The sequence below is a fragment of the Pelophylax lessonae genome, assembly GCF_965119305.1.
Source record: "Pelophylax lessonae genome assembly, chromosome: 1".
Classification (NCBI taxonomy): Eukaryota; Metazoa; Chordata; class Amphibia; order Anura; family Ranidae; genus Pelophylax; species Pelophylax lessonae.
Genome location: NC_138768.1, coordinates 267,311,605 through 267,338,249, shown reverse-complemented (window position 1 = coordinate 267,338,249; position 26,645 = coordinate 267,311,605). Strand labels below are relative to the sequence as shown.

At 42.5% G+C, this 26,645-nt stretch overlaps 1 protein-coding gene across 1 annotated transcript in view; it reads left to right on the top strand.

The window, feature by feature from the left end:
- The window catches only part of LOC309544260 (tRNA (32-2'-O)-methyltransferase regulator THADA-like), a gene marked incomplete at its 3' end in the record, with an annotated part of 123,454 nt that overhangs the window by 82,731 nt on the left and 14,078 nt on the right, over positions 1-26,645 (top strand). The window contains exons 16-26 of the mRNA XM_082243164.1: positions 14-156; positions 4,337-4,516; positions 11,002-11,147; positions 11,243-11,371; positions 14,370-14,474; positions 14,916-15,110; positions 15,329-15,479; positions 15,571-15,793; positions 15,993-16,220; positions 22,343-22,547; positions 22,685-22,882. Coding sequence (XP_082099290.1) covers positions 14-156; positions 4,337-4,516; positions 11,002-11,147; positions 11,243-11,371; positions 14,370-14,474; positions 14,916-15,110; positions 15,329-15,479; positions 15,571-15,793; positions 15,993-16,220; positions 22,343-22,547; positions 22,685-22,882 — 1,903 coding nt within the window. The remainder of the gene's footprint in view (positions 1-13; positions 157-4,336; positions 4,517-11,001; positions 11,148-11,242; positions 11,372-14,369; positions 14,475-14,915; positions 15,111-15,328; positions 15,480-15,570; positions 15,794-15,992; positions 16,221-22,342; positions 22,548-22,684; positions 22,883-26,645) is intronic.

Sequence of the window (26,645 nt, the reverse complement as noted above, 5' to 3'; positions counted from 1 at the left end):
TGCTCTGATTCAGACCAGATGCATCGTTACTGCTGTCAGAACATGTACCTTTGTCTGCACTGGGGCTAGTGACATATCTTACCAAGATGCTTCAGGATCACTACTGTTGCGCTCAGGAAAACCTTTTAAGAGCAGCAAGTTCAAAGCCCATGCATGGTGAGCCCTGTTGTTTACTATTGCAAAACTTCAGAAAGGTGAATTTAAAGATGAATTACAGGCAAATGTTAAATTACAACATTTTGTACCTTTTTATATATTCATGGAGAAATAATAAATAAATAATAACTCTGTGAAAATATACTGCCTAGACAAATATGTGGTAGTTTTACCAATCTTCTGCAAAACAGGTATTGGGTACTAGTAACCAATGGCCACGTTGTAGTCCAGTAAACAAACAGATAATATAGAACTATTCTGTGAGAGTTTGAACCTGCATGCTGTCTCTTGTGTTTTATATGTTTATAAATCACAGCAGGGGTTGAAAATAATTAAAAAACTTTTGTAGATTTAAAAAGTTATGATGCAAACTCTCCTTTCCAACCTTTAAGCTACCTCACAAAATTCTCTCAAGCTTTAAGAAAGCTTTAAAATACTCTCCAGGTATTACAGATACCCTTATACACTACATATTTTTTTCCCATGACCTGTAACCTATGCTGATGTGGCTCAGCAACTAGCAACATGTTAATTTTAGTAGATGGTGGAGCTGCAGGGAGATATTACCCATTTTTTCCAATCTATCAGCAAGTCACGTGAAGAACCTTTCTGTACTACTTTGAAACCACCCCATTGGCCACTATCACTGATGCTTCTTCTCAAGGTTAAAAAACGAGTTAGCTAGGCACTTTCTCGCAGCAGTTGGAGCAGTATTCCTATTACCAAGGCATTGGTTAACACGTACAGCTTCCTTGTTCTCAGAATGGATACAAGAGCTGTGCTGCCCAATGTGAATGGAACAATTGAAACCTCAATTACATTATCAACAATCTCAATTTAAAAACATCTGGAGCTCATGGATTGTGTTTCTAGATACTGTGAACTTTCATTCTTGGGAAGCCAGCTTGTCTGTGTTACCTACTTTGTTGAAAAAAAAATGATCAAGCTAAAGTTTAGATCACATACGGTCATGCTGTCATGGGTGCACCCTGTATTAAATGTTTTATTAAATGTTTATAGAAATTATTATATCATTTCTGACATTTTCTGCATAATAATGTGAGACCTCTGAATTATATTCTGAGTTTGCTCACATTTTACTTTAAAGTTTAAGTTTAGTCAAATATTTTTCTTTTTTAAATCAGCACAAAGGAACTTATCAACACAAAGTGCCTCTTGTGCTAATTGCTGCTACTTAAAGGGCCGTATACACTTGACGAAAATCGGACGAAATATCCTCCGATAGTTTGCGCGTCTATAAGATGTGATCTGATACCTGTTGGGATTTGCATTACTTCTGATACACTTTGACCAAATTATCACTTTCAATTTAATTTTGTTTGGTTTTATAAATATTGTTTTATCTGTACTATCTAGTGTGCTTTGTTTGCTTTCTTTTTATCTTTAGTTATAGGACCCTTGGATAATCTACAGAGCTTGCAAGGATAAGCATTTTTGTTTACAGTTGGTTTAGTGACTTGAGGAGCAAATAAAGATTTCCTTATTGTACATCCCGGGACACAGGGTATCATCATATCCACTATGATAGGGTAATGCTGCCACCATTAGGTGCTTGGACACTCGGGGGGGGGGGGGGGGCAGGAAACCCCTGTCCAAGCATAACCCCTTCCAGCTAAGCACAGCCTCAGTGTCTGCCTCAGCAGCTGGTGTTTTAGGTGATGGTCATGTCTGTGCACAAATTATCCTTTTAAGTTTCCTTATTTTCAAGATTTTCATCCAGAAATAAGAGACTGGCTCTGTCAGCTATCACAGCTTTTGCTAAGAGGAATGGTACATGGACCCCATACTGAACACACTGAGATGGCATGTTGCGCTCAGCTCTGGACTCTGCATAACAGGACTGTTTGCAATTATATATTGCCTTCTGAACTTTCAGGGTACTCTACAGATCGAAGGCGGTGATCGCCAGATGGGAAGTCATGTGCCTGAAGGCCCATGTGATCAATACCCACCATGATAGGTGAAGTTTGGAATCCCCTTGGGGGCCCTACATCACAGAATACCCTGCTGATCGCACTCAGATGCTTGTACCCTTTAGGGGTGTGATGGATTTCCTATACCTCTTGGTCCCTCAATCCTTGTCTTTGCACCTGGTCTTCCCCTCCCTGTAAGTGCATGTTTTTTGTGCAGTTTTCTTTACGGTTTAATTGCCTGTGCTGGCTGCCTTGAGCGCCATTTAACTGAATTCAAGGGCGGCCCAGAAAGGTCTTGTCAGCTAAATGGGGCAGACTACTTTCCTCCACCCCATCTGCCTCCCTGATCAGGATCAGCATTGCACATGCAGTTTCCAGGTTCAACATATCTAGTACCAGGGACCCTTGAGTGTTCACAGTGGAGATTCTGATGATGCCATGGGGTGTTAGTTAGCTGTGTTGCCCTCTCTTCATATTCAGTGCTTTGCGACATACCTATTGTAATGCATATGAAACTACCCTGGAAGTACGATTGAGAAAATGGGGTGTTTAGTTTACATGTAAAATCCTTTTCTTGGAGTACGTCACTGTCTGGGTGCCCGGAAACCAGACCACACGAAGATGCAAGAAAAATAAAGCAGCTTATTAGAGCAACAACAATAAACGCACAGCAAGAGTGAGGAGCGAAATCGGGAACAGCCGGGTTCAAGTCCAGAGCAGGTAGTCATCCAAGCCAGGGTCGAGTCTAGAAGCGGGTGGTCATCCAAGCTGGGGTCGAGTCCAGAGGCAGGTAGTTTGCCAAAGCCAGGTCATCTATCGATGCGGAATCGAGAGCCAGGAAAGTTGTCAGCCAAGCCAGGTCATGCACGGAGGAACACAGAGAACCGAAGACTGCTAATAGTGATGCACCTTGGAGCACAAACACAAGGGCAAAGGACTGCAAGCCAACAGGTGATCTATATAGTCAGGTGTGCAACATCATCACTGAGCGACACCCAGGCAGCAGGCAAATGATGATCAAACAGTGTTGATAAGAGACAGCAGTCTGCACATGTCCAAGATGGCTGCCAACAGGAAGGCAAGATAAGACCTTGACCGTCACAGGACATGGGTATCCCACCCTTCTTCCTTTGTTGTTTCATAATTTGCTGCAAGACTGAGGCAATACCTCGTTGGAAGGGGCTATGCCTGGGTGGATGGTTTGCTGTTTGTTTCTGTTTTTGATTTTTTTGTGGAGGGGTTGCTAGTGTCCAATCACCTGAAGGTGGCAGCATAACCCTGTTTTAATGGATAGGAAGATGTCCTGTGATGTAGTCAAGAAAAGTATTTTTAAAAGTAAACCTCCAATCCAATTTTTCTAGTCCCTCATGCCCTGGTATATTAATCCTTGTTAAAATGTTACAAGTAGGAAAAAAATTCCCTATAATTCCCCTTTAATATTTGGAGTGATGACTGTATGCTGTTCAAGGTAATGAAACGACAAAACTATTTAATGTTAAAAACAATAGAAATAATACATAGCAATTGGCAACTGTCATAATGACAGCCAGTAATTAGGGGAGAGGGTCAATGGCTGGGGGAAAGAAGCAGGTCATAGGAGCTATTTCCTAGAAACATTGGAGTTTTTTTAAAATGCGCCTTCTAGATTTAAGGTCTAAAGTGGTTAAAATAAATTTGCAAGTGTTAAAAAAAAAGTTTACTTTGTATTTCAACAGTGTGCTGGCATACCACTTTAACCACTTGGTGTCCAGGACATTTTTTAAATTTTTCACACTTGTTAAAATCAGCATTTTTTTTGCTAGAAAATTTTGAACGCTGTAAAACATATACGTTCTGAAAGCAGAGGCCCTGGAGAATAAAATGGTGGTTGTGGCAATTTTTGTCACATGATCAAACACACGTAAAAGTGATTAAGCGACTGTAGAGCCACCCAAGTCACTTTTACTAAACAGCCGACCGCCAGCTGTTAAAAAAAACAAAAAAAAAAACCTGTAGCTACAGCCATGAGCTTGTTTATATCCACTTTCTGATAGGGCAGTGGTTGACAAGTAGTTGACTTTAATAGCCTAAAGCAAATCTAAAGTACTAATTTGAAGACTGTAAATCATGTAAGAAAATTTGTCCACAATTTAAATGATCTTTATCTTTTCAAATATTTTTCCTAAAACGTACATATAGGATAGTGAAATTACGTAGGCCTGTTATTTCACTGCTATACGTGTGTCTGATTTTTCTTCTGTCATCAGGAGTGCTTTGTGCTCTGAAGTTATGTCTGCTGGAGGTATCTTCTGTCTCGCTGTCCTTCTCCCAGGCTGAGCTTGCCCCTGCTTGGTGCAGTCTGCTTCTGGAATTGTTGGGTTTGTTGCAGGAGATTACTTCCTTTATCCTGGGCATGTTGAATAAAACATTGCAGGAGAAGCCAACAGGTGAGCTATCCAAATGTATGATTTTCTTATTCTGTATATGTGACTTTTTTTATTTGCACATTCTAAGATTACTTTAAAGGTCATGTGATTAAATCATGAAGGCTGCCATTACTGAAAGATCTTTTTGAAAGTGTCCTTTGGTGTCATGTTAATATTTTGGCTTTAATGCTTTCTGGGTGACTCCAAAAGTACATCCGTCAGACACAGCCAGGTAACTAGCATTTTCTTTTCAGGAGGCCAGTAATGGCAGCCCCTGTACTTTGAATTGGGGGGTTTCTTATGCGCTACCAAAATAACACAAAACTAGAAACTATAAAAGCAGCAGCTGCTAGCATCAAATAAATGTGTCCCCACATTGAACTAGAAGATGTAAAAGAAAGATGCAGCAGTCATGCTGACTATAAACCTAGAATGTGTGTACCAGATATCATAACATTTATACAAACATTCATTTAATGCAAACCCATCAAAAGTTAAATTAGTGTGTTAATTCTGTAGGTATCAGAAGTGCAAAGATCTATATATTGTATACTATAATGTGCTCCTTCTAAGGTAAACCAGTGTTTACAAAGTAATAAAAGTCCCAAAACATAAATGTATTCTCTATGCTCTTCACTCCGTGCCCAAATTAATTCTTTCAAAGTGTAGTGACTTTTTCCAATCTTTTAACATTCCGTGGTTGCCACACTACCACATGTGTGGATGGCAGCTCACCTCATGGACGGGATCTATACTCTCATATAGATCATTGAAGCCTGTCAGCACAGATCTCCTTAGTGCTGTCATCAACGCTAATCAATCCAAGTAGGACCTTTTTCACTTTTCCTCCCACGTTTCACCATATATAAACAGAAAAAAACTCCCATCGTGTAAAATTGTAACCAGAATGAGTTTGGGTGACGTCAGCCCCCGTGTCTCGGCCTGACCAGGAGCGTGTTTGCAGAAGTAGCTGTCAGACCTTGAGCAGACTTTTGCAATATAATATGTGAGTGTTACTATATTTTTTTCTAAATAAATGGTTACAATTTCGCACAATGGGGTTTTCATTTCTGTTTATATATGGTGAAACATGGGAGGCAAAGTGGAGGAGATCCTACATGGATTGATTAGCGTTGATGACCGCACTAAGGAGATTTCTGCTGACAGGCTTCAGTGATCTATATGAGAGTATAGATCCCATCCTTGAGATGAGCTGACATCCATACATTAGGATCACTGCATGTGGTAGAGAGTGACAACCACGGTATGTTTAAAAGATTGAAAAAAGTCACTACACTTTGAAAGAATTAATTTGGGTACAGAGTGAAGAGTACAGAGAATACATTTATGTTTTGGGACTTTTATTACTTTGAAACACTGGTTTACCATATAAGGTGCACTTGATAGCCCCTGTACTTCCCATATGATAGTGACAGGTAATTTTTGAGGAAACAAAACTTTTTCTTTAGGCTCTGATAAAAAGTTCTGTCAACTTGTGTGTTCCATTATAATTTTAGGGCCATAAAGATATAAATATTCAGTTATTGCTCCTGAAATGGTATGTAGCATGATTTTAAAGGATGTCGCTTCATTTGAGCATCTTGGTATCCCTTTAATTAGAATTCGGTGACATGTTTAAGCATTAGGCCTTGTTCACAATGCCTTTCACCTGTAAACACTAGTCTGAAGAGCACTGTGCAAGTAAGAGTTTACAAAGCATTGGCAAAGCTTTCAACCAACTTTAGGCTTTGGCACCCTTCAGCTTCAGTAATGGGATACTAATGTACCTCTTAATAACCGTGACTGACGTCACTTTACACAAGCTGTTTGCAGGTTTTCACACATGCTTTATCATTTCTTGGAGCTTATTGAATGTCTGCTTTTTTCAAAGAATAAGCTCACCTTTCTGAACAAGTAACATGCTCAGTATCAGACCCCTCTCCCCCCGTAGGGTTAAACGAAGGCAGTGTGTACAGGAAGGGGATGTAACGTTAAAGGGGGCAGTGTGCAGGAAAGGGGGCAGTGTGTACAGGAAGGGAGATGTAGGATTAAAGAGGGCAGTGTATACAGGAAGGGGGTGTAGGGTTAAAGGGGGGGCAATATGGACAGTTTTTTTTGGGGTGGCGGTGCAAGTAACTGATCTTGCCTAGGGCGCAAAATAGTCTAGCACCAGCCCTGCCCCCTGCTCGTTAATATCCCTGCTCAGCAAAACCCTAGCTCATTAGTGCCCCCATTCAGCAGATCAGCTCTGCTAATCCCCCGCTTAGAAGTGACCCTCAACTCTGCTGCTATTTTGGTTTTTTGATTCTACTCTGTGTCTGGTCCCCACTCCCCTCCCACTATATTGCTCTAATCTGTTAGTTTCTCCTGCCCTGGTACCCAGCTCTGCTGATTTTCCACCACTCGACCCTCTCTCTTTGTTCACTGCTCACCTCCCGCTATATTGCTGCCCACCACATGTGACATCTGCTAGTTTCTCCTGCTTTATTCCTCCTGCTCTGCTAATCGCCCGCTGCTAAGTTCTTGTTTTTTGGTTCCCACTCACCTTCTGCTATAGTGTTCCCACATTGCGCACCACGTGTGCCTTTTGCTAGTTGCTCCTGTCTGATCCTGTCCCCACTCACCTTTCTGCTTCTCCATGCTGCACACCAAATATGACATCTGCAGATATGACATCCGGTGTATATATATATATATATATATATATATATATATATATATATATATATATATATATATATATATACAGCCCTCAAATTTTCCACTCGCCTGCTCGCATTTTGCGAGTGGAAAATTATTTATGGCGAGCGAGCGTGGGGCTGCTCCGGGAGCCGATCAGGTGAAGAGAGGAGAGGAGGAGGAAAGCCGGCCAGCCCAGCCGATGCATCAGACAGAAGCTCCTGGGCATGAGAGGATGTATCGATCATAGATTCACCTCCGAACCTGGCCGGATAATGACAGAGCGGCGGATCATCCCACTGTTACAGTTGTAATTGTAATTGCCGGGCGCTCGGTGACACGCACAGTCCCGCCTCCTATCCCGGCTTCTTTGATAGACAGAACACCTGGCCAACCAGGACGTGAAGCGTCTATCAAAGAAGCCGGGCTAGGAGGCGGGACTGTGTGTGTCACCGAGCGCCCGGCAATTACAATTACAACTGTCACAGCGGGATGATCCGCCGCTCTGTCATTATCCGGCCAGGTTCTGAGGTGAATCTATGATCGATACATCCTCTCATGCCCAGGAGCTTCTGTCTGATGCATCTATGTAAATGGACAGTTGTAATTGTAATTGCCGGGCGCTCGGTGACACACACAGTCCCGCCTCCTAGCCCGGCTTCTTTGATAGACGCTTCACGTCCTGGTTGGCCAGGTGTTCTGTCTATCAAAGAAGCCGGGCTAGGAGGCGGGACTGTGTGTGTCACCGAGCGCCCGGCAATTACAATTACAACTGTAACAGTGGGATGATCCGCCGCTCTGTCATTATCCGGCCAGGTTCTGAGGTGAATCTATGATTGCACTTCCTTTCTTCTCTCTTGGTTTTCCCAATTCTCACTTCCTTGTTTTTGGTTTAATCGAAAGCTTGTCTATGATTCATGTATATTCATGCATCATGTTGTATACATTTTTATATACACCCCAATGTATCTGTATATGTCCTCTGTATCGATACCATGTTTTCTCTTGCTGGAAATATATCTGCCTGGTATCTGTAAAGATGTAAGAGAGTTAGTCTGCCGATATTTACTTGTGCTCACTTTCACTTTACTATTTATTCCTATTATTTTTTACCCATCTCATTTTTGTTTCCTTTATTTTTGTCCTCTATGGATCCACCTCCAATATTTGGGGACGGATATATGCTTTGCTTTTCCTTCCCTGGCTTTTCTTCATCCCAGCCACATATATATTGGGGCTGGATGCTGTTTACAATCGATATCGTTTGTCACTGGGTATTATACTACTTTGGCACTATATGTCCTGGTATAGGGCTGGCCTGCTCCCCAACATGTGCATGCCCCATTGTGTCACATGCAGGGTCTGCAATGGATTGAGCCATGTGACACGTGCATCCTTCTGATGTGAGGTTGCATTGACATGCACTGGCGAGGCTGCATTGACATACACGGGCGAGACTGCTTTGATGGGCATGGGTGAGACTTCTTTGATGGGCATGGGTGAGACTGCTTTGATGGGCATGGGTGAGACTGCTTTGATGGGCATGGGTGAGACTGCTTTGATGGGCATGGGTGAGACTGCTTTGATGGGCATGGGTGAGACTGCTTTGATGGGCACAGCGGAGACTGCATTGATGGGCACAGGGGAGGCTGCATTGATGGGCACAGGGGAGGCTGCATTGATAGGCACTGATGGGCACTGTTTAGGTTTCACTGATGGGCTCTGTTGAGGCCGCACTGATAAGCTTTATTGATGATGCTGCACTGATGGTCACTGATAGGCTGCACTGATGGTCACTGAAAACGTTGTTATTAATATTTATTTTTGTAACTTCTGCATTAAAGCAAAAATATTTAACAGTGTAATTTTAGGAGATAATTTATGAGGGCGTGTTTAGGGGCAGAATTAGGGGCGGGGCAGGGTAGGAGTTGGGTGGGGCAACTGGTGGCGAGTAACCCTTAAGGCCTGGCTAGTAGCTCAGGACTTTAAATTTTGAGCCCTGTATATATATATATATATATATATATATATATATATATATATATATATATATATATATATATATATATATATATATATATATATATATATATATATATATATATATACACGAACAGGAAGTGACTGCTGATGGCATTTTTCCTTGTTCGCTTGTTAAGTTTCCCAGTATATACTGAAACATCTCATGCCTCCAATAACTTTAAAACACAGCAAAGCTAACTCTGAATAAGCGCCCCTCAACAGCTGTAGGTGCTGTTAGAGAGCTTTGTAATAGATCTCCTCGAAGGCTTTGGAAATGCTTTAAAGAACCAACAAAGCAACATGGGCTATAAATTCTGAAGCTAAGCAGCACAAACTCAACAGTGTGTAGTACAGGACAGCAAGGTAACCATTTTATTTAGTAATCGCTGCTTTTATTGGCATTCAGAGTGCTTTAAAAATGTGAGTCAAATGCCACATGTTGAAGCAAGTGTTAATGAGTTATAGGGATTCCCTATAAGACGTGTATGGCATTCCCTAACTAAGGCCTCGTGTGCTTTAAAATTGGAAAGCCAATTTGCATACCTATTGAGTTAAGATGTGTCTTTGATGCATTTGACGCATTTTTTAACGCGTTTCTAGACTTCCTCGGTGTTGATTTTCTATTGTATGAATCCGCTAGTAACATTTCTAAACGCATCTCCCAACGAGCTGTAAACACCATAGAGGGGTTTGTGGCCTGTTTGCAGTGCATTTGCAGCACATTTTACACTGACATCAATGGAAGCATTTGGGAAGGAGTAAAGCCTGGCAAACGACACATCGGGTCTATTTTGGCGCAACACAAACATGACCACATGAACAGCACAGGCCACTCTAATGCATACAGATTTGACAGTCATTTATGGGGCTTCAAAAAAGCCTATGAAACGCTTACCGTTTGAAGCTAGTGTGAACTTAACCTGAACTATATCTGGAGGATTTGCTTTTAGGACCTAAAGGAGGAACCTAACTTGTAAGCAAGACATGCAGATTGGTAAGACTGCAGTGCTGCTATATTGTTATATGTGGCACTCAGTAGGCTGGTTAATCCCCTGGTGTCTTGGACTCGCCACTAGTGTGATCTCACTGGCATAAGGACTTGACTTTGCTCGTTCTCATCTGTGTGCCTTCCAGGATCTCTGGAAAGATATGTTTCCCAGAGCCAAGTGAATGAGGTGAAGCTCTGCTCATTTCCATCATTCAATCAAGTGCATTTAAAAAGGCATTTTTTTTCTTTTTTCCTTGCATGAGATTAGGTATTTTTTGCAAAGTAAATTTTCACCGCATTCATCAAAGTATAAATAAAGGCAGAACTTAATTTTTAAGTTTTGGATAGAGTGGAGATGAATTCGAACACCTATCAGTTTTTATTGCTGTCTGTTCCCCAGTTAAGGATTTCTTCTTTTAGCTCTGGGGACAATTTATTTGCAAAGTGAACAGCCTTATTTGCCTTTAGTAAATCAACCCCAGTGAGTGTGCAGAGCTGGAAACTCAAGTACAGTACTGAGAAACACAGATATTGCACCAATTGATTTCTTTAGTGTTGTAAGACACTGTCAGGTGGTATACAAATCCAGCTGTATGGTTCCAGTGTATAACATTTGTTCTATAGTTTTACTTTAATTTAGAACAGATAAAAGTGATATTGCAATTCTTGAATGCTGCATTTTTCTGATATTAAAAATAAATGCGGCATTCATTGTGTTTCTCCAGTTACAAAATACTTTGCTAATACTGCAAGATGTGTGATCAGCAATTGACGTGATTCGTTTTGTATCTTTTACCAGCGCTTCCTTGTCACACAGGTATAGAAGCGCCTTCATTTGAAGATATGGGCAATGCTGTCCGTAACCTGATCGCACATGGGAAAGGTCAGGAGGAAGTACAAGGAGATATTCTGCTTTCAGAGGAACACAGCCTCATCATGACTTGTTTCTGGGTCTCATTAAAGGTAGGAAGGCCAAGAAGCGGTATAACTTTATGTGAACAGTTTGACAACACAGAGATCAGCTCATCATTCCTCTATTCTTTATGGAAATTTACCAGGAAATTGGAATGTTCCTTGGGCCACTAGTGGAGAAACTGATCTCTGGTTCTGCTCCTCTGATCCCCTTCTCTGCAGTACAGTGCTCTATGGCTGCATATCATGATATATTCATGAGATGTCGACACTGGGTAAGTATACAAGCATATCTAATGTAGAGGTTGGGTTATTTTCAATTAATAAAGATCCTTGAAGGAGGTGGTGCATTGTGAAAGGGTTGTAGAGTTCCACAGCTCTGGGTTCTCAACCTATCATTTCCACTAGATACATGAATTTCTCCTTTGTTCATTGACGGACACAGTGCTCCATAAATCATAACTACAGGGTTATATCACCTTCTGCAGGAGTAGTACTAGACAGAACGAAAAACTTGGCTACGTCCATGGGCCGTCCTCAGCTGGTATATAACCCCCTCTCTGCTATAGGTATTCAGTTTATTTCTATCTAGTCAGGAGTAAAGACCTAGGCTCCCTCCTGGGATTTTTTGATCCTAACAAATTTTTGCTTTTTTTTTTTTTCCTCCTTCCGCATCTTTTTTCTTTTTCTCCCTGGAGATCTACAATCAACTGCCAGGCTGGGAAATGGGCTGGACAATATAGATCCACAGGCCGTGATTCACTGGCTGCTGTCACACAGACGGTTTTCTCTCCCAACATGTATACAGGTTCTGGGTCTGGTGGTGTTCACCTTCAGGACAGTTCTGTTTGCACAGCCCTGTATGCAACTCCTTCAGTGTTATCAGCTCCACAGGAGGATACTGAGGTTCGTGGCGAGGTCACGGGCTCCTCTGGCAGATCTTGCAGATGTTTTAGGGTCACTGTAAGGCCATCATCATTTTTGGCTCAAGCTGCGGTTCCTGAAAAGAAATAAGGGTAGGTGTCTTCCAATCATTCTGGTGGCTGGAAATGTCCCCTGGGGACTACCTCTCAGAGAGGACAAGTTGTACCAAGGGCTGAGCTACCATCCTGCTTTACAGTCACTGGTTTTAATGGCTTAGCTATTGAATATTACATTGGATAGAGGTTTGTTTGGATCAGTGATCCCTACTATGGTAAAGGCAATGAAGTCGACTTCTAGAAAGATATACCATCATACATGGAAAGCGTACATTTCTTTGTATGAGATGATTGGCGCTCATCCTCGCTCCTTTTCTGTGGCTCTGATCTTGGCCTTTCTTCAATAGGTCGTTGAGCAGAAGTTGGCCTTGAGTACCATCAAGGGCCAGGTGTCTGCCTTGGCAATCTTCTTTCAGCGACCCCTAGCCACACACTCTTTAGTTTGTACCTCCATTCAGGGGGTTCGACATGTGGCTTCACCTGTACGGCCTCTTTTGCTGCCGTGGTTTTTAAACTTGGTACTCTCCGTTCTCCAGAAACCTCCGCTTGAGAATATTCGGGAGATTCCCTTGCCTACATTGTCCCAGAAGGTGACATTCTTGGTGGCTATTACCTCGGCTCGCAGGGATTCTGAGGTGGCGGCACTATCCTGTCGTACTGCCTATTTAGTGGTTCATAGAGATAAAGTGGTACTTTGTCCCTGTCCGTCATTCCTGCCCAAAGTTGTCTCTGACTTCCATTTTAATGAGGACATCGTTGCCTTCCTTGTGTCCCAAGCTGGCTCATCCCAAGGAATTCGCTCTGCATACCTTGGATGTGATTCGGGTGAATCTGGCTGCTGTGTAGTCCTTTCGGAGGTCAGACATGCTTTTTGTGGGTGCATAAGTAAAGGGCTGGCCACTTCTTTAGCTACCATCTCTAGGTGGATCGGACAGACGGTGACTCAGGCCTACTCTATTAAAAGTCAGGTTCTTCCTTTCCCTTTCAAGGCGCATTCTACCCAGGCGCTTAGTATTTCTTGGTTCTTTCTTCATTAAATGTCATTATCTCAGGTTTGCAAGACGGGCATTTCACCAAATTATACAAAGTAGATATTTTGGCATCTACGGATGCTTCTTTTAGCCGCAAGGTTTTGCAGGCTGCTGTTTAAGAGGGGCTGTTTCCTCTTGAGGGGTGTTTTTTTTTTTTTTTTTTTTTTATTTCAGATGGGGCTCCTGTGTCCTGGTTGAGCCCCTGTGACCCGGTTAGGGCTCTTGTGTTTAGCCTTGGGCTATTTATTTTCCCCATCCCTCATTTTACTTATGGCACTGCTTTTGTACATCCCTGTAGTTATGATTTATGGATCGCTGTGTCAGTCGATAAACTAAAGAGAAAATGGGCCTTTCTTTTGTTTAAAAACATTTATTAAAGGTAATTCGGATACAAAATTGTAAAAAAAAAAAGAATTATGAGGGTTGAAATTGAATCTTCATACAATAATGCACTCATTTATATTACAATGCAAAGAAAACTGTTATTAAATGCAAAATTGTAGACAAAATACAAAAAGGAAGAGAAATGAAAGAAAAAAAGAACTTGTGGTGCCAGCTCCTCTCCCGCCTCTTAAAGAGGGGCCGGCATCAGTCATCTCAAAACAACTAAAGGATGTAAGTGACCAGGAAATCCATCAAAAACATGTGTCCTATAGTATATTGATATATATTATGTGAGTTTGTAAACTTACAATGTGAACTCATAATGGGCCTTTCGTACTCACCGGAAAATCAATTTCTCTGAATTCGACGGACACATCACCTACTCCTCTAAGGAGTTTTTGATACTTCTAATACTGCTTGCTACTAAACTGAATACCCATAGCAGAGGGAGGTTATATATCAGCTAAAGGACGGCCCATGACCATAGCCAAGATTTTTGTTCTGCCTAGTACTACTGCAGAAGGTGATATAACCCTGTAGTTATGGTTTATTGAGCGCTGTGTCCGTCGATGAACTCAGAGAAAGAGATTTTACTGTGAGTAAAAAAATTCCATTATTACCAAAGCCCACACACTTTGTTACTTTTTTTTAAACAAAACCCTCTATTGTATGATTATTATGAATAAATCAAGAAGTTAAACAATTCAGTGATTTCCCTAAAATACTATAAAGATGTTTTATGTTTTTAGTAGTTCAAATTAGGGCCATCCCTTTCCTTTATTGTTGGTCAGCTCCAAAAATGGGGACACAGAAATGCATAAATCTGTGTTGTCCAGCTGTTGATTTGGAGTTTTGATGTGTTTTTGTGTGTCCTACAGGGGGCTGTAGATGGCTGCAGTGCAGGATTTACCAAACTTTGTTCTGCATTGTTTCATCACAAAGACCCAAAGTTGAGAGAGCTACCAAAGGAAATGATGGAAAAGGTATGAGGCAAACTATCCACCAATATAAAGCTAATCTTGTTATTAAATGCTGTTTGATCCAGAAGAAGCAAAAACAAAATGTGAAAGATGCAATATTATTAACTGCTGAAGAGTAAATTCCTTTATTGGATTAGTGTATCTGGTTGAGCATTATTTTATTCAAATATTATTGTTGGATATGGTCATGAGCTAGTGGGAACTATATCCCTGGGCAAATAAATCCTTGGTAAATTGCATGACCTGTCCACTTTAAAAACATATAATACTTATGATGATGGTTTTGTCATGTTTTTTTTTTTTTTTGCTTTAGATGGGGAATGATTGCTAGTTGCTTGTATTTATTTTATTAGAATTCCTTAAGGAACAGACAAAAATGATTGTAGATGACCCCTTGGGGTTCCTTAATTTATTTTTCTAAATTATATGCTCTTGATTTTGCAGGCATTGCTTGTGGCCCAGTCTCAGACCACCCTCTCTGTCACTCGCAGAGCTGCTGGTTTTCCTGTTCTTTTGCAGTGTATCCTATCAGCTGAGGGATCTCAACACCCACTACTTGAAACGTGTGTATTGTCTTTACTAGCATTAGCTAAAAAAACTCTCCCCACCAACTGGGACCAAACACGAGACTTGCCCCAGGTGAGAGAACCATTGAACCCCCTATAGAATCAAATGTTAAGGTAAAAGAATAAAGCCTGGTATACATGATCATCAGTTTTTTTTTTTTTTTTTCATGTTCCCATATCAAAAACTAATATGTTACGGAAATTCTCGTGAGACAGAATACAACTTCAGAAGTGATGTATTCTTTTGTTTTAGAGCATGCGGGGTCATGGTCACACAATTTTTTGTTTCAGGTTACAGCAGTTCACGCGTTGCAGAGCATGCTGCGCTCAGCAAGCCTTCGTTCCTCAATGCTCAATTATGCTGTTCCCATGATGTCTGTGGCACTCATCAGTCTGAGTTCTCCATGCTGGGCTATGCGTAATGCTGCTTTACAGCTTTTCAGTAAGTTGAGCGGTTTCTATCCTGCATACAATATGATGGTGTAAGTGAATGAACAGCCATACCAATATAAACACATTCTTATTGTATCCAGCTGCTCTCACAGTTGGCATGCTGGAGTTATCCCGCAGTGATATGGATAGCACAGTGCAGAGCACACTGCATGTTGGAGCTCTACTACGGCGATTTCCTGGCCTGCTAGATGTCCTGTTGCAGGAATTGCATATGGCAAGGAAAAGGAAAATGCTGCATCCCAGTCTACATCCTATCCTCACGCTCCTTGCCAAGCTACAACCTGGAGGAGATGCTGATGCAAGGTGCTTATTCATTTCCTTCATATACATTGTGAATGCTGGATGAGGCCCCTAGATTGAGTGTTTTTTACTTCTCTACAGTGAGTTTGGTCATCTAGAGACTTCCCTCATAAATACACTTATTACCCTACTAAACAGAGCAGTGCTTAAAATCTGTACTCTTGTTGTTATGCTGTTATTATAATAGATTGTTTGTTATCAGCTGTCTTATAGAGCCTTTATTGGAGCTGAGAAAAAACCCGATCTATGCAGTGCGTGTTGCTGCTGCTCGAGCCCTTGTGCCTGTTGTACAGGAGAAGAATTGTTATAACCTACTTCTTCAGCTGATACTGGATCTTCCACAAAGAAATGAAAAAGTGTCTCACAATATGCTACACGGACAATTGCAGCACATATATGCTTTGTTGTCTTCAGTTCTAAAGGGAAATTGGTGAGTGTACAAGTCCCAGGGTGCAACTTGATTGGATATTTTGTCACATATCTCTTGTTGCCAGCAACCCTTTTATTGTTTTCAGATCTATTTCAAATTATGAAAATTCACCCCCTGATATTTACTCACCCTTGTGTTAATCACAAACATTTATAAATACACAAATAAATTAAATTAAAAAGCATATTTCTTTTCGTATATCACAGGACACAGAACCATATTTATTACCATATGGGTTATACACCACCTTCAGGTGAATGGATGCTTGCAACCAATCAGACAGGAAGTCCCCTCTATATAACCCCTCCCACACAGGAAGTACCTCTGTTTTTTTCGCCAGTGTCTAAAAGGTGATGGTCACGGTGGAGAGGCTCTCCACACTTTGTTTTCTCAAAGAAGAAGAAAGAAGATTATGCTACATACCCCGATCAAAGATCTCTGAATCTAAGGGGTTAGCAATCAAATCCATACAAAAAAAGTCAGACTAAAAGAATGGTACCTGAGCCTCGGCAAAGCAGATACAAGATTTTGCCTGTAACGTTGTCCTCCTTAGGCTCTGGACCCTGGGATCCAGACCCTTGGTAAAACCAATCCAAAAGGCTCTCTGGCAGGGTGCCCTACAGGTCCAAGGGAGTTGCCCAGTCCTTGAAGGTCAGCAAGCGATAAAGCTCACGTGAAGATTGGATTCTTGTTACAAGACCAAAGCATATCTTGTTTGTTTAAACAATCTGTTTCACCCTGTGCTGATCACCTGAAAGGTATCGGCTGTGACAAAGCACCTGACTACCTAAGCTACTCTCACCCCATGCTGTTTTGCTTTGGCGCGTAATGGCCCGTGCATTCCGCTCCTCGGAAAGCTTTGGTCAAGCAATGCCTTCAGTGGTGTGTTTGTAGCCAGGGATCGTTCGTGTGCGCACGCACATTTTTCGCCATTTATACACAAGCATACACTTGGAGCAAGAGGGGTGTGTCTAGATGCGATTGACGTGGACGCCACGTAGCATGCCGCGCATGCGCAGTACAGCCACAAACGGCGCAATTCCTAAACAGGAGTTTCGGTACGCAAAGTTAGTACCTCAAGTTTGTCTTGCCTAAGAGCAATGTCCACCCGAAAAAGGGCGGGGGGGGAGGGAAATAGCTGGGCACTGTGATGTCACTGTCAGGCCTTGAAGGTCCTAGCCATGCTTCCTCTGTGTCTACTCCCCCCCGCAGAGCCAGAGGCGATTAGCCAATCTGAGCCATTATGGTTGTCAGGCATAGTAGCTACTCCTGGTGCTTCTGTCACAATCTACGACACTAAGGATGTTTTGTCATCGGCTTTAGCCAGCCTTGGGGGTAAGATTGCTGGCATGTTTGCAGCATCGCAAGGAGGGAAGAAACATGATAGATCCCCCTTACCTGAGCCACCACCTGTTTGGGATTGGGCTAGGGATGTGGAAGAAGCAGCTGTGGAGGACCCTATAGAAGGTCAAGCTGAATCCACTTCTGGGGAGTCAGGATCTGAGGAGTCATACACAGCCTCTCAAACCCAGAGATTGTTAATTCAGTCTATCATTGAAATGGACCGGTTTGGATACAAATTACCTCTTAGAGATGTCTTAAGTCTCTTTTTCCTCTCTAGGATAATTGCTCCCTCTTCATAGTCCTCATGCTTTTTCCTTACATCCGCTCTTGGAGCAGTTAATGTATGCTGATTGGGATCATCCTGATAGGATTTTTGTTCCTCCTAAAAGGTTTTCACTATTGTACCTGTGGAGTATACCTTCTGTGGATGCTGCCCCATTTCTTCAGTTAACAAAAGTTTAATTTGTCCTGTGGATAATGCCTAGGTCTTTTTTGGTGATGATCTGGATAAGTATATCCAAAGGATTTGGGGGGGGGGGGGGGGGGGAGTACGTTGCTACCTGTTAAGAGGTAAAGTAAATGTTCCTTTTAAGATTCCCAGCACTCAGACTACTGGTGCTTCTAATCCCAGGCAGTTGCGACAGCCTCAGCCCGTCTGGTAGAACCAAGCATTCAGGGCAAGGGCAAAAGAAACCCTGGGCCCAGAGATCTACCAAGTCTACCTCCAAGCCTTCCTTGTGAAGAGGCGCCCCCACTCAGTCGGGTGGGGGGAAGGCTGCCACGGTTCTCAAAGGTCTGGGTAGAAATAATTCAGGACAGCTGGGTTATTTCCACTATCTCGCTGGGATACAAACTGGAATTTCCGGTGTTCCCGCATCCTTGGTTTGTAAAGTCAAACATACCTGCAGATCCTCTACAAAGATCTCGCTTTCTGGCTCTGGACCAGTTAAGGTCCCAAAGAGTGATTACAGAGGTTCTAGAGGACGAAAGATTCAGGGGTTTTTACTCAAACCTTTCGTAGTCCACAAGCCAAATGGAGAAGTGAGACCTATTCTGGATCTCAAAGCTCTGAACCAGTTTCTGAACATTCATACTTTCCGTATGGAGTCAATTCGTTCAGTCATGGTCTCAGGGAGAAGAATTTCTATCCTCCATAGACATCAAGGATGCATATCATCGCATGCCTTTATTGCAAGCCCATCAAAGGCTTTTACACTTTGCAGTAGAAAACCGTTATTTTCAGTTTGTGGCCCTGCCCTTCGGGTTAGCCACGGCTCCAAGAGTGTTCACAAAGATCCTAGGTCCAGTATTGGCCGCTCTAAGGTCTTAAGGGATATCAGTGATAGGATATCTAGACTTTCTATTACTAATAGATCGATCGGCTTCGGCTCTAAGCCGAAATGTTTTTCAAACAGTTCCATTTCTTAGAATGTCTGGGTTGGATCCTGAACTTGGCAAAGTCAGCATTACAGCCGGGCCAGCGTCTGAAATATCTGGGTTTCCTTGTGGACACAATACAGGCAAAGATATTCTTGCCATCAAAGGTCACAGACCTGAAGGATCTGGTTCGATCCTTAAGAAGGCAAAAGTATCCTTCTGTACGTCTTTACATGAAGTTATTAGGGAAGATGGTGTCCACATTCAGAGTATGTCCCTTTGCTCAATTCCATGCCAGACCCTTACAGAACAACATTCTGTCAGCATGGACCAGAAAGGTCCAGTCCCTAGACTAGTGCATGTCTCTGGTACCAAGAGTACGTCAGAGTCTAAGTTGGTGGTTTTTAACCAAAAATTTGGAAAAAGGGAAATCCTTTCTTACAGTAGTCTGGAAGGTAGTGACTACAGATGCCAGTCTCTCTGGTTGGGGAGCAGTTCTGGAGGAAACCACTGACCAAGGGAAGTGGTCTTGGGTAGAGAAAAGTCTCCCCATCAATATCTTGGAAATCCGAGCAGTCTGTCGGCCTTTAAAGTACTTGACGCCCAGACTTCGGGGCCCCCTGTCAGGGTACAATCCGAGAATGCCACAGCTGTGGCTTATATCAACCATCAGGGAGGCACCAAATGCCAGTCAGCCCAGAAAGAGGTGGATATTATCCTATCCTGGGCAGAAAAGTTTGTTCCATGCCTGTCAGCAGTCTTCATTCCAAGAATAGAAAACTGGCAGGCAGACTCTGAGTCGTCAACAGGTGTTTCCGGGGGGAATGGTCCTTACACACGGAGATCTTTGCATCAATCTGCCAACGCTGGGGGTGCCAGATGTAGATCTGTTGGCCTCCACGTTAAACAAGTTTTAGAGATTTGTGTCCAGGACCAGGGATCCACTCAGTCGGAGTGGATGCTTTGGTGACTTCTTGGGAGGAATTTTCCCAGATCTATGCCTTTCCTCCGTTTCAGCTGCTACTGTGTCAGTTACGCAGAATCCAGCAAGAGGGGACATCAGTAATCCTGGTAGCTCCAGCATGGTTGAGGAGGGTTTGGTATGCACAAATTGCACCCTGCTGTACAGTCTCTCTAAATTTGATGGCTTGGCTATTGAAGCCTTCATTTTGAAAGAGCGGGGTATATCTGGCCCTGCAGTTTCTACCCTGATGAATGCTAGAAAACCAGTCTCTGGAAGCATTTATTACGGAGTTTTGAAATCCTTGAATTCCCTGGTGTGAAGCCAGGAAATGGCATCCCAGCAAATATATTATCGGGACAATTGTAGCCTTCTTGCAAGTAGGGGTAGATATGAATCTAGCCTTGAGCGCACTATTAAAGGTCAAATTTCAGCCTTTTCATTTTTTTTCCAGAAACCGATCGCTTCGCATTTCTTGGTTCAAACCTTCGTCCAAGGGATGTTACGTATGCTTCCTCTAGTGAAGCCACCATTGTGTCCTTGGGATCTAAATTTGGTGCTGGCAGTTTTACAAAAAGCCTTTTAAGCCCATGGGGCATATCCCCCTGGTTCTTTTGACCAGAAAACTGGTCCTTTTGATTGTGATAACTTCAGCCAGAAGAGTATCGAAACTAGCAGCTTTCTTGTAAAGGGCCATTCTTGATTTTACATCAAGATAGGGTGATTTTACATCCACACTCAGGTTTTTTGCCCAAGGTGGTGTCCGCTTTTCATTTAAATCAGGACAATATACTGCCTTCCTTTTTTCCAGATCCTCAAACAGAGGAGGAACAATTTACAGTCTCTTGATGTAGTATAGGCACTATATTTTGTTTAAGATTTTTTTTGAAAGATCGGCTCAAGTTCGTAAGACCGATCTTTTGTTCGTGCTGCAAAACCGGCCAGGAAAGGGCAGGCAGCATCGAAGTCTACGATTTCGCATTGGATTTGCTAGGTTTTTATCCAGGCGTATGGTTTGAAAGGGAAGGTTCCACCTTTTCCTGTAAAGGCACACTCTACCAGAAGAGTAGGTGCCTCTTGGGGCAGTTCGCCATCGAGCTTCTATAGCTTGGATTTGCAAAGCCACGACTTGGTCGTCAGTACATACGTTCACTCGTTTCTATCGAGTGGATGTTAGGACCCAGGAGGAGTCTGCATTTGGCCGCAGTGTTCTGCAGGCAGCTGTGTCGATCTTTTTTTTGGTCTGATGGCCGTATTTATGGTGTCCCCCTCCCCTTTAGATGCATTGCTATGGGACGTCCCATATGGTAATGTATGTGGCTCTGTGTCCCGTGACGTATGAAAAAGAAATATGGATTTTTTTACTACAGCTTACCTGTAAAATCTAATTCTTGGAGTACATCACGGGACACATATGTCCCTCCCCTCTTGTATGGGGCCTTTTTATTGCTTGCTACAAAACTGAGGTACATCCTGTGTGGGAGGGGTTATATTGAGGGACTTCCTGTCTGATTGGTTGCTAGTGTCCATTCACCTGAAGGTGGCTTATAACCCATATGGTAATGAATATGGCTCTGTGTCCCGTTGTACACCAAGAAATGGATTTTACAGGTAAGCTGTAGTAAAAAATATCCATATATTTAGTGTCCCAAAAGTGTAGTCTCTGCAATAAGGTGCTAGAACTTGAATAAAACCTTTCCCACTGCACAGTCTGTAAAATAAAGCGCTGTTACTTGTATCCCTTGCTATTGTGCAATCATCTGTACTGATGCGCTATACATGCAACAATCTCAGTGCCGTGTGCCTCTCTGATGTTCCTGCACTCACCAGAACTCATGGACTCTTATGCTAAAGCATTAAGAGTCCTGTACAGTGGGTATAGAAAAAAGTCACCTACGTTTTAAAAAAAATCACATTTTGTTGCTTTGCAGCCTGAAATGAAGACAGCCACAGTTTTTGTTTTATCCCGTTGTATTTACTCCAATGGATAACATCCAAGTGAAAGATAGAACACCCATATGTCATAAAAAAAAATGTAAAAACAGAATCAGGGAGTTGGAAAAAGGATTACCCCCTTCCTAAAAATGACTTGTAAACTCAATCAGGTGTAGCTAATTTAGATGGGTATGGAAAATAAACAAGCATACAGATGTGTCAAAGTCTGTGTGCATCATTCTCCAGATACTTTTAGTTAGCTGGTTCATTTCTGCTATCCAAATTTGTGTGGAAGATCCGGCTGAGAGAAGCAAGAAGCTATGGTTAGGCTGGGTGCTTGGCAATCGTTTGGAGGCAAAAAAATAAAAATATTCCTCCATTTTTTTTTTTTTTTTTTTTTGTAACTAAAGATAGATGCTACGTGTACATCCAGGTCCCTGCATTATTGAGTAGCTATAATTGAATTTTCCTCCCTAAATTATCATGTGTTTTCTTCTTAATTCAGTATTTCAGAAAGTGCACGAGAGGAAGTAGCCCAGCATCTTCTTCCTGTGTTCTGGCTGATGTCCCCAGTTCAGAAATGCCCACTTATACGGCATGCATTCCTGGATCTACTGTCACTGTTGTCACCTCATTGTGGAGAGGATTTTGCCAGGCAAGTTCAGGCAACTGTTTACAAGGAGTTGAGTGAAAAGGAGCTGTTCACTCAGGTGAGAGCATTTAGTAAGAAACCAGTAGATTAGTAATACATTTAGACTACAGAAGTTAAATTAAAGTTTACTTTTTTTAATTGAGGCAGTCTCAGTCTTTAAATCTCTAAAGCTGTTGTCATTTTTTTTTTATACAGGTAGGAGCGGAGGCTTACCATGAGGCATGTGTGCGGCACCTCTGCAGTGAAGCTTCTGGCCCCCTAGGCCACAAAGTTTCCGATTATGTGTGCCATCTTCTGCTGGGTGGAGACACAGCTGTGCTCAAGTGGTTGAATGATCAACAGTTAGAAGATATTCCCACTTCTGTGGGCCATTTCTTCAATGACATATTACAGGTATGAGAGATTTACAAAGTGTTCGAGTGGGTTTTACACTGGTGCTCTACCGTTTGGGTGCAGCGTGATTTATGCACATTTTACACTCTGTTTTTGGTGCGCTCCCATTTACTTGTATTAGACAGTGCATCTTCCAGGAAGTGCACCAAAGTCCTGCATGCTGACACACAATTTAATACAAGTCAATGGGTATCGCGTGTAAAACTTTCTTGCCTGCCAGTGTTGTTACAGTGAAGCAAAATGTTAGTTGTCCAAAGTCTGGTTACATAATTTTCCTAATTTCATTGCTCAACTGAAAGCAAAAGGCTCTTATTATTTAGTTTTGAATAGCACAAAGAAGAGGTAGAATGTCTGTTTGCTTTTTTTATTTCTGTCTTTGTTCCTATTTGAGAGACATACCCTCATTTGATATTCTTGTGAAACACATTCCCAGAACAGGGAGTGAGGGGCAACTTCTCCAAAGGAGTCAAAGGCAGAATGGAAAACCCTATAGGATATTTTATTTTAACCTGTGCATCAAAAAGTGTGCAGTTTGTGCCCCAGTTGCAGAGATTTCTCCTTCTGAGACATTTGGCCAGTAGGGACATGGACAGTGATGAAAACCTACAACGACACAGAAATATCAATATCTATTTCACTCAGTTGTGCTTATATCTCCTGTGCCCCTAGATAGTACAACTGTTATACAATCATGATGAGCATGCAGCTAAAGTGCATGTAATATGTATAGACAAAGGATGGTGTCCTGGGGTATTTCCTCCCAGATCTGGATCAGGGCATCTCTGAGCTCCTGAATAGACTGAGGTGCTAGCTGGTGGCCTGGTGACAAAACAATGTCCCAGAGGTGATCTATTAGATTTAGGTCAGGTGAGCATGGAGGCCATTCAGTAGTATCAGTTCCTTCATCCTCCAGGAACTGGCTGCATACTCTCGCCATATGAGGCTGGGCATTGTCGCGCACCAGGAGGAACCCAGGACCCACTGCACCAGCGTAGTCTGACAATGGGTCCAAAGATTTCATCTCAATACCTAATGGCAGTCAGAGTGTCATTGTCTAGCCTGTAGAGAGATCTGTGTGTCCCTCCATGGATATGCCTCCTCAGACCATCACAGACCCATCACCAAACCAGTCATGCTGAACAATGTTGCCTGATGGAAGTCGTTTTGTAGGACTCCGGCAGTGCTCATCCTGTTCCTTCTTGCGCAGAGCAGATACTGGTCCTGCTGATGGGTTAAGGACCTCCTTTGGCCCTGCCCAGCTCTCTTAGAGTAACTGCCTGTCTTCTGAAATCTTCTCCATGCTCTTGAGACTGTTGTGGGAGACACAGCAAACCTTCTGGCAATGGCACATATTGATGTGCCTTCCTGGAAGAGTTGGAATGCCTGTGCAACATCTATAGGGTCCAGGTATCGCCTCATGCTACCTGTAGTGACACTGACCCTAGCCAAATGCAAAACTAGTGAAAAACCATCAGAAAAGATGAATAGGGAAAACAATTTCAGTGGCCTCAACCTGTAAAAACATTCAGTTTTGGAGGTTGTTTAATTGTTTCCCATCTACTGCCCCTGTTGTTAATTTCATTAACACTAAAGCAGCTGAAGCTGATAAACAACCCCCTCTGCTACTTAACTGACCAAATCAATATACCAGGAGTTTAATTGACTTAATGCTATACTCTGATTAAAAAGTGTTCCTTTAATTTTTTTGAGGTGTGTGTGTGTGTGTGTATGTATGTATGTATATATATATATATATATATATATATATATATACACACACACACACACACACTCCACTGTGCAAAATCTTTGGGCAGGTGTGAGAAATTGCTGTAACTGTGATCTCAGAAAATAGAAGTGTTAAAAGTTTTTATTTTTATCAATTAAAATAGAAAGTAAATTGGCAAAAGAGGAATCTAAATCAAATCAATATTTAGTGTGACCACCCTTTACCTTCAAAACAGCATCAGTTCTTCTAGGTACACTTACACACCGTTTTTGAAGGGACTCACCGGGTAGGTTGTTCCAAACATCTTGGAGAACTAACCACAGATCTATAGATGTAGGCTGCCTCAAATCCCACTGTTGAGATCAGGATGGATAAGTATCTGCCTGTGTTTCTCAGCTTTGAGGACACCATTGATCCTGACCAAATTTTCAACTCCATTTGCAGAAATGCAGCCCCAAACTTGCAAGGAACCTGCACCATGCTTCACTGTTACCTGCAAACACTCAATAATGTAATGATCTCCAGCCCTCTGGGGAACAAACTGCCTTCTGCTAAAGCCAAATATCTAACATTTTAATCAATCAGTCCAGAGCACCTGCTGTAATTTTTTGCACCCCAGTTCTATGTTTTTGTGCATAGTTGAGTCACTTATCCTTCTTTCCATATCGGATGTATGGCTTTTTAGCCACAATTCTTCCATGAAGACCACTCTGGCCAAACTTCTCTGAATAGTAGATTGGTGTACCTGGGTCCCACAGCTTTCTGCCAGTTCTGTGCTGATGGCACTGCTGGACATCTTCCGATGTCAGAGGGAAGCATGGTGTCTTTCATCTGCCTAATTAAGTTTCCTTGGCCAACCACTTCACCTATGGTCCTCAGTGTTGCCCGTTTTTGTGGCACTTCAAAAGAGCCATCTTTTAAACGGCACATCTTAAAACCCCAGTCTGCTTTGAAATCTTTGCCTGGGAGAGACCTTGCTAATGCAGTAAAACTACCTTGTGTCTTGTTGCTGTGTTCGGTCTCTCCATAGTGAATGACCCGTGACATGAAACGGTCTTCCAAAATCTCAACTTAGTAGCAGAGTTTTTTCTGTTCCTCACCAAGCTTTTAAGCTTCCTTTTTTTAAATCGGATGGTTTTTATTGAGTTTTTAAACACAGAACAGTAAAAACAAAACCAACATTAGGGCGACAAGCCACCTACAGTACAGCGAAGCATTCACAATTCCAAGAATAAATCATGGTATCAGAATAATGAGCATACATCCAGTGTTTAACAGTATAGTATTTCCCTTATAGTCATTGAGCAATGACAATCACTCATCACTGCAATCGATACCAGACCATTAATGTAGGTAAGCTGACCGTGACCTGCCCCCAAAACAAAACAAGACAGACAAACACGGTGAATTCCAATATGCCTCCCATTTGACCCCACCTGACGGCCGTGTCGAGTACACCAACACAACCGAAGGGAGCAACAAAGTGTACATATGTCAGCCCAGCCCGCCCTGAAATAGGAGTAGAACCTAGTACCACTTTACGATGATGTAATCACCCCACCCAAAATCCTATTGGCAACTAAATGGACAGGCGCCAGGCCCAGTATATCGAGCCAGGGACCCCAGATGCGGTCGAACTTCAGTGCATTTCCCCTGTGTTTGTACGTGAGATGTTCTCTATTCAGTAGCACCTTGACCTCCTCTATCCACTCAGTATGTGAAGGTGCCACAGCTGAGATCCACTTACGAGCTATCAGCTTCCTGGCCAGGAAGAGAACTCTAAGAATGGCAGTGTGTACATCAGGAGGGTAGAGCTCTTCATCCAGCCATCCCAGTATACACAGTTTTGGCTCTACAGATAAAGACAATTTCCATATATCGTTAATTGTACGCATAACCGCCTGCCAGTATCGATGCAGTTTCGGGCACCGCCAGAGCATGTGTAGCAGGTCACCTGTATGCACCCTGCAGCGAGGGCAGAGGGGGGAATCTCTCCTCTGCCAGCGATGCAGACGCTGCGGAGACCTATACGTG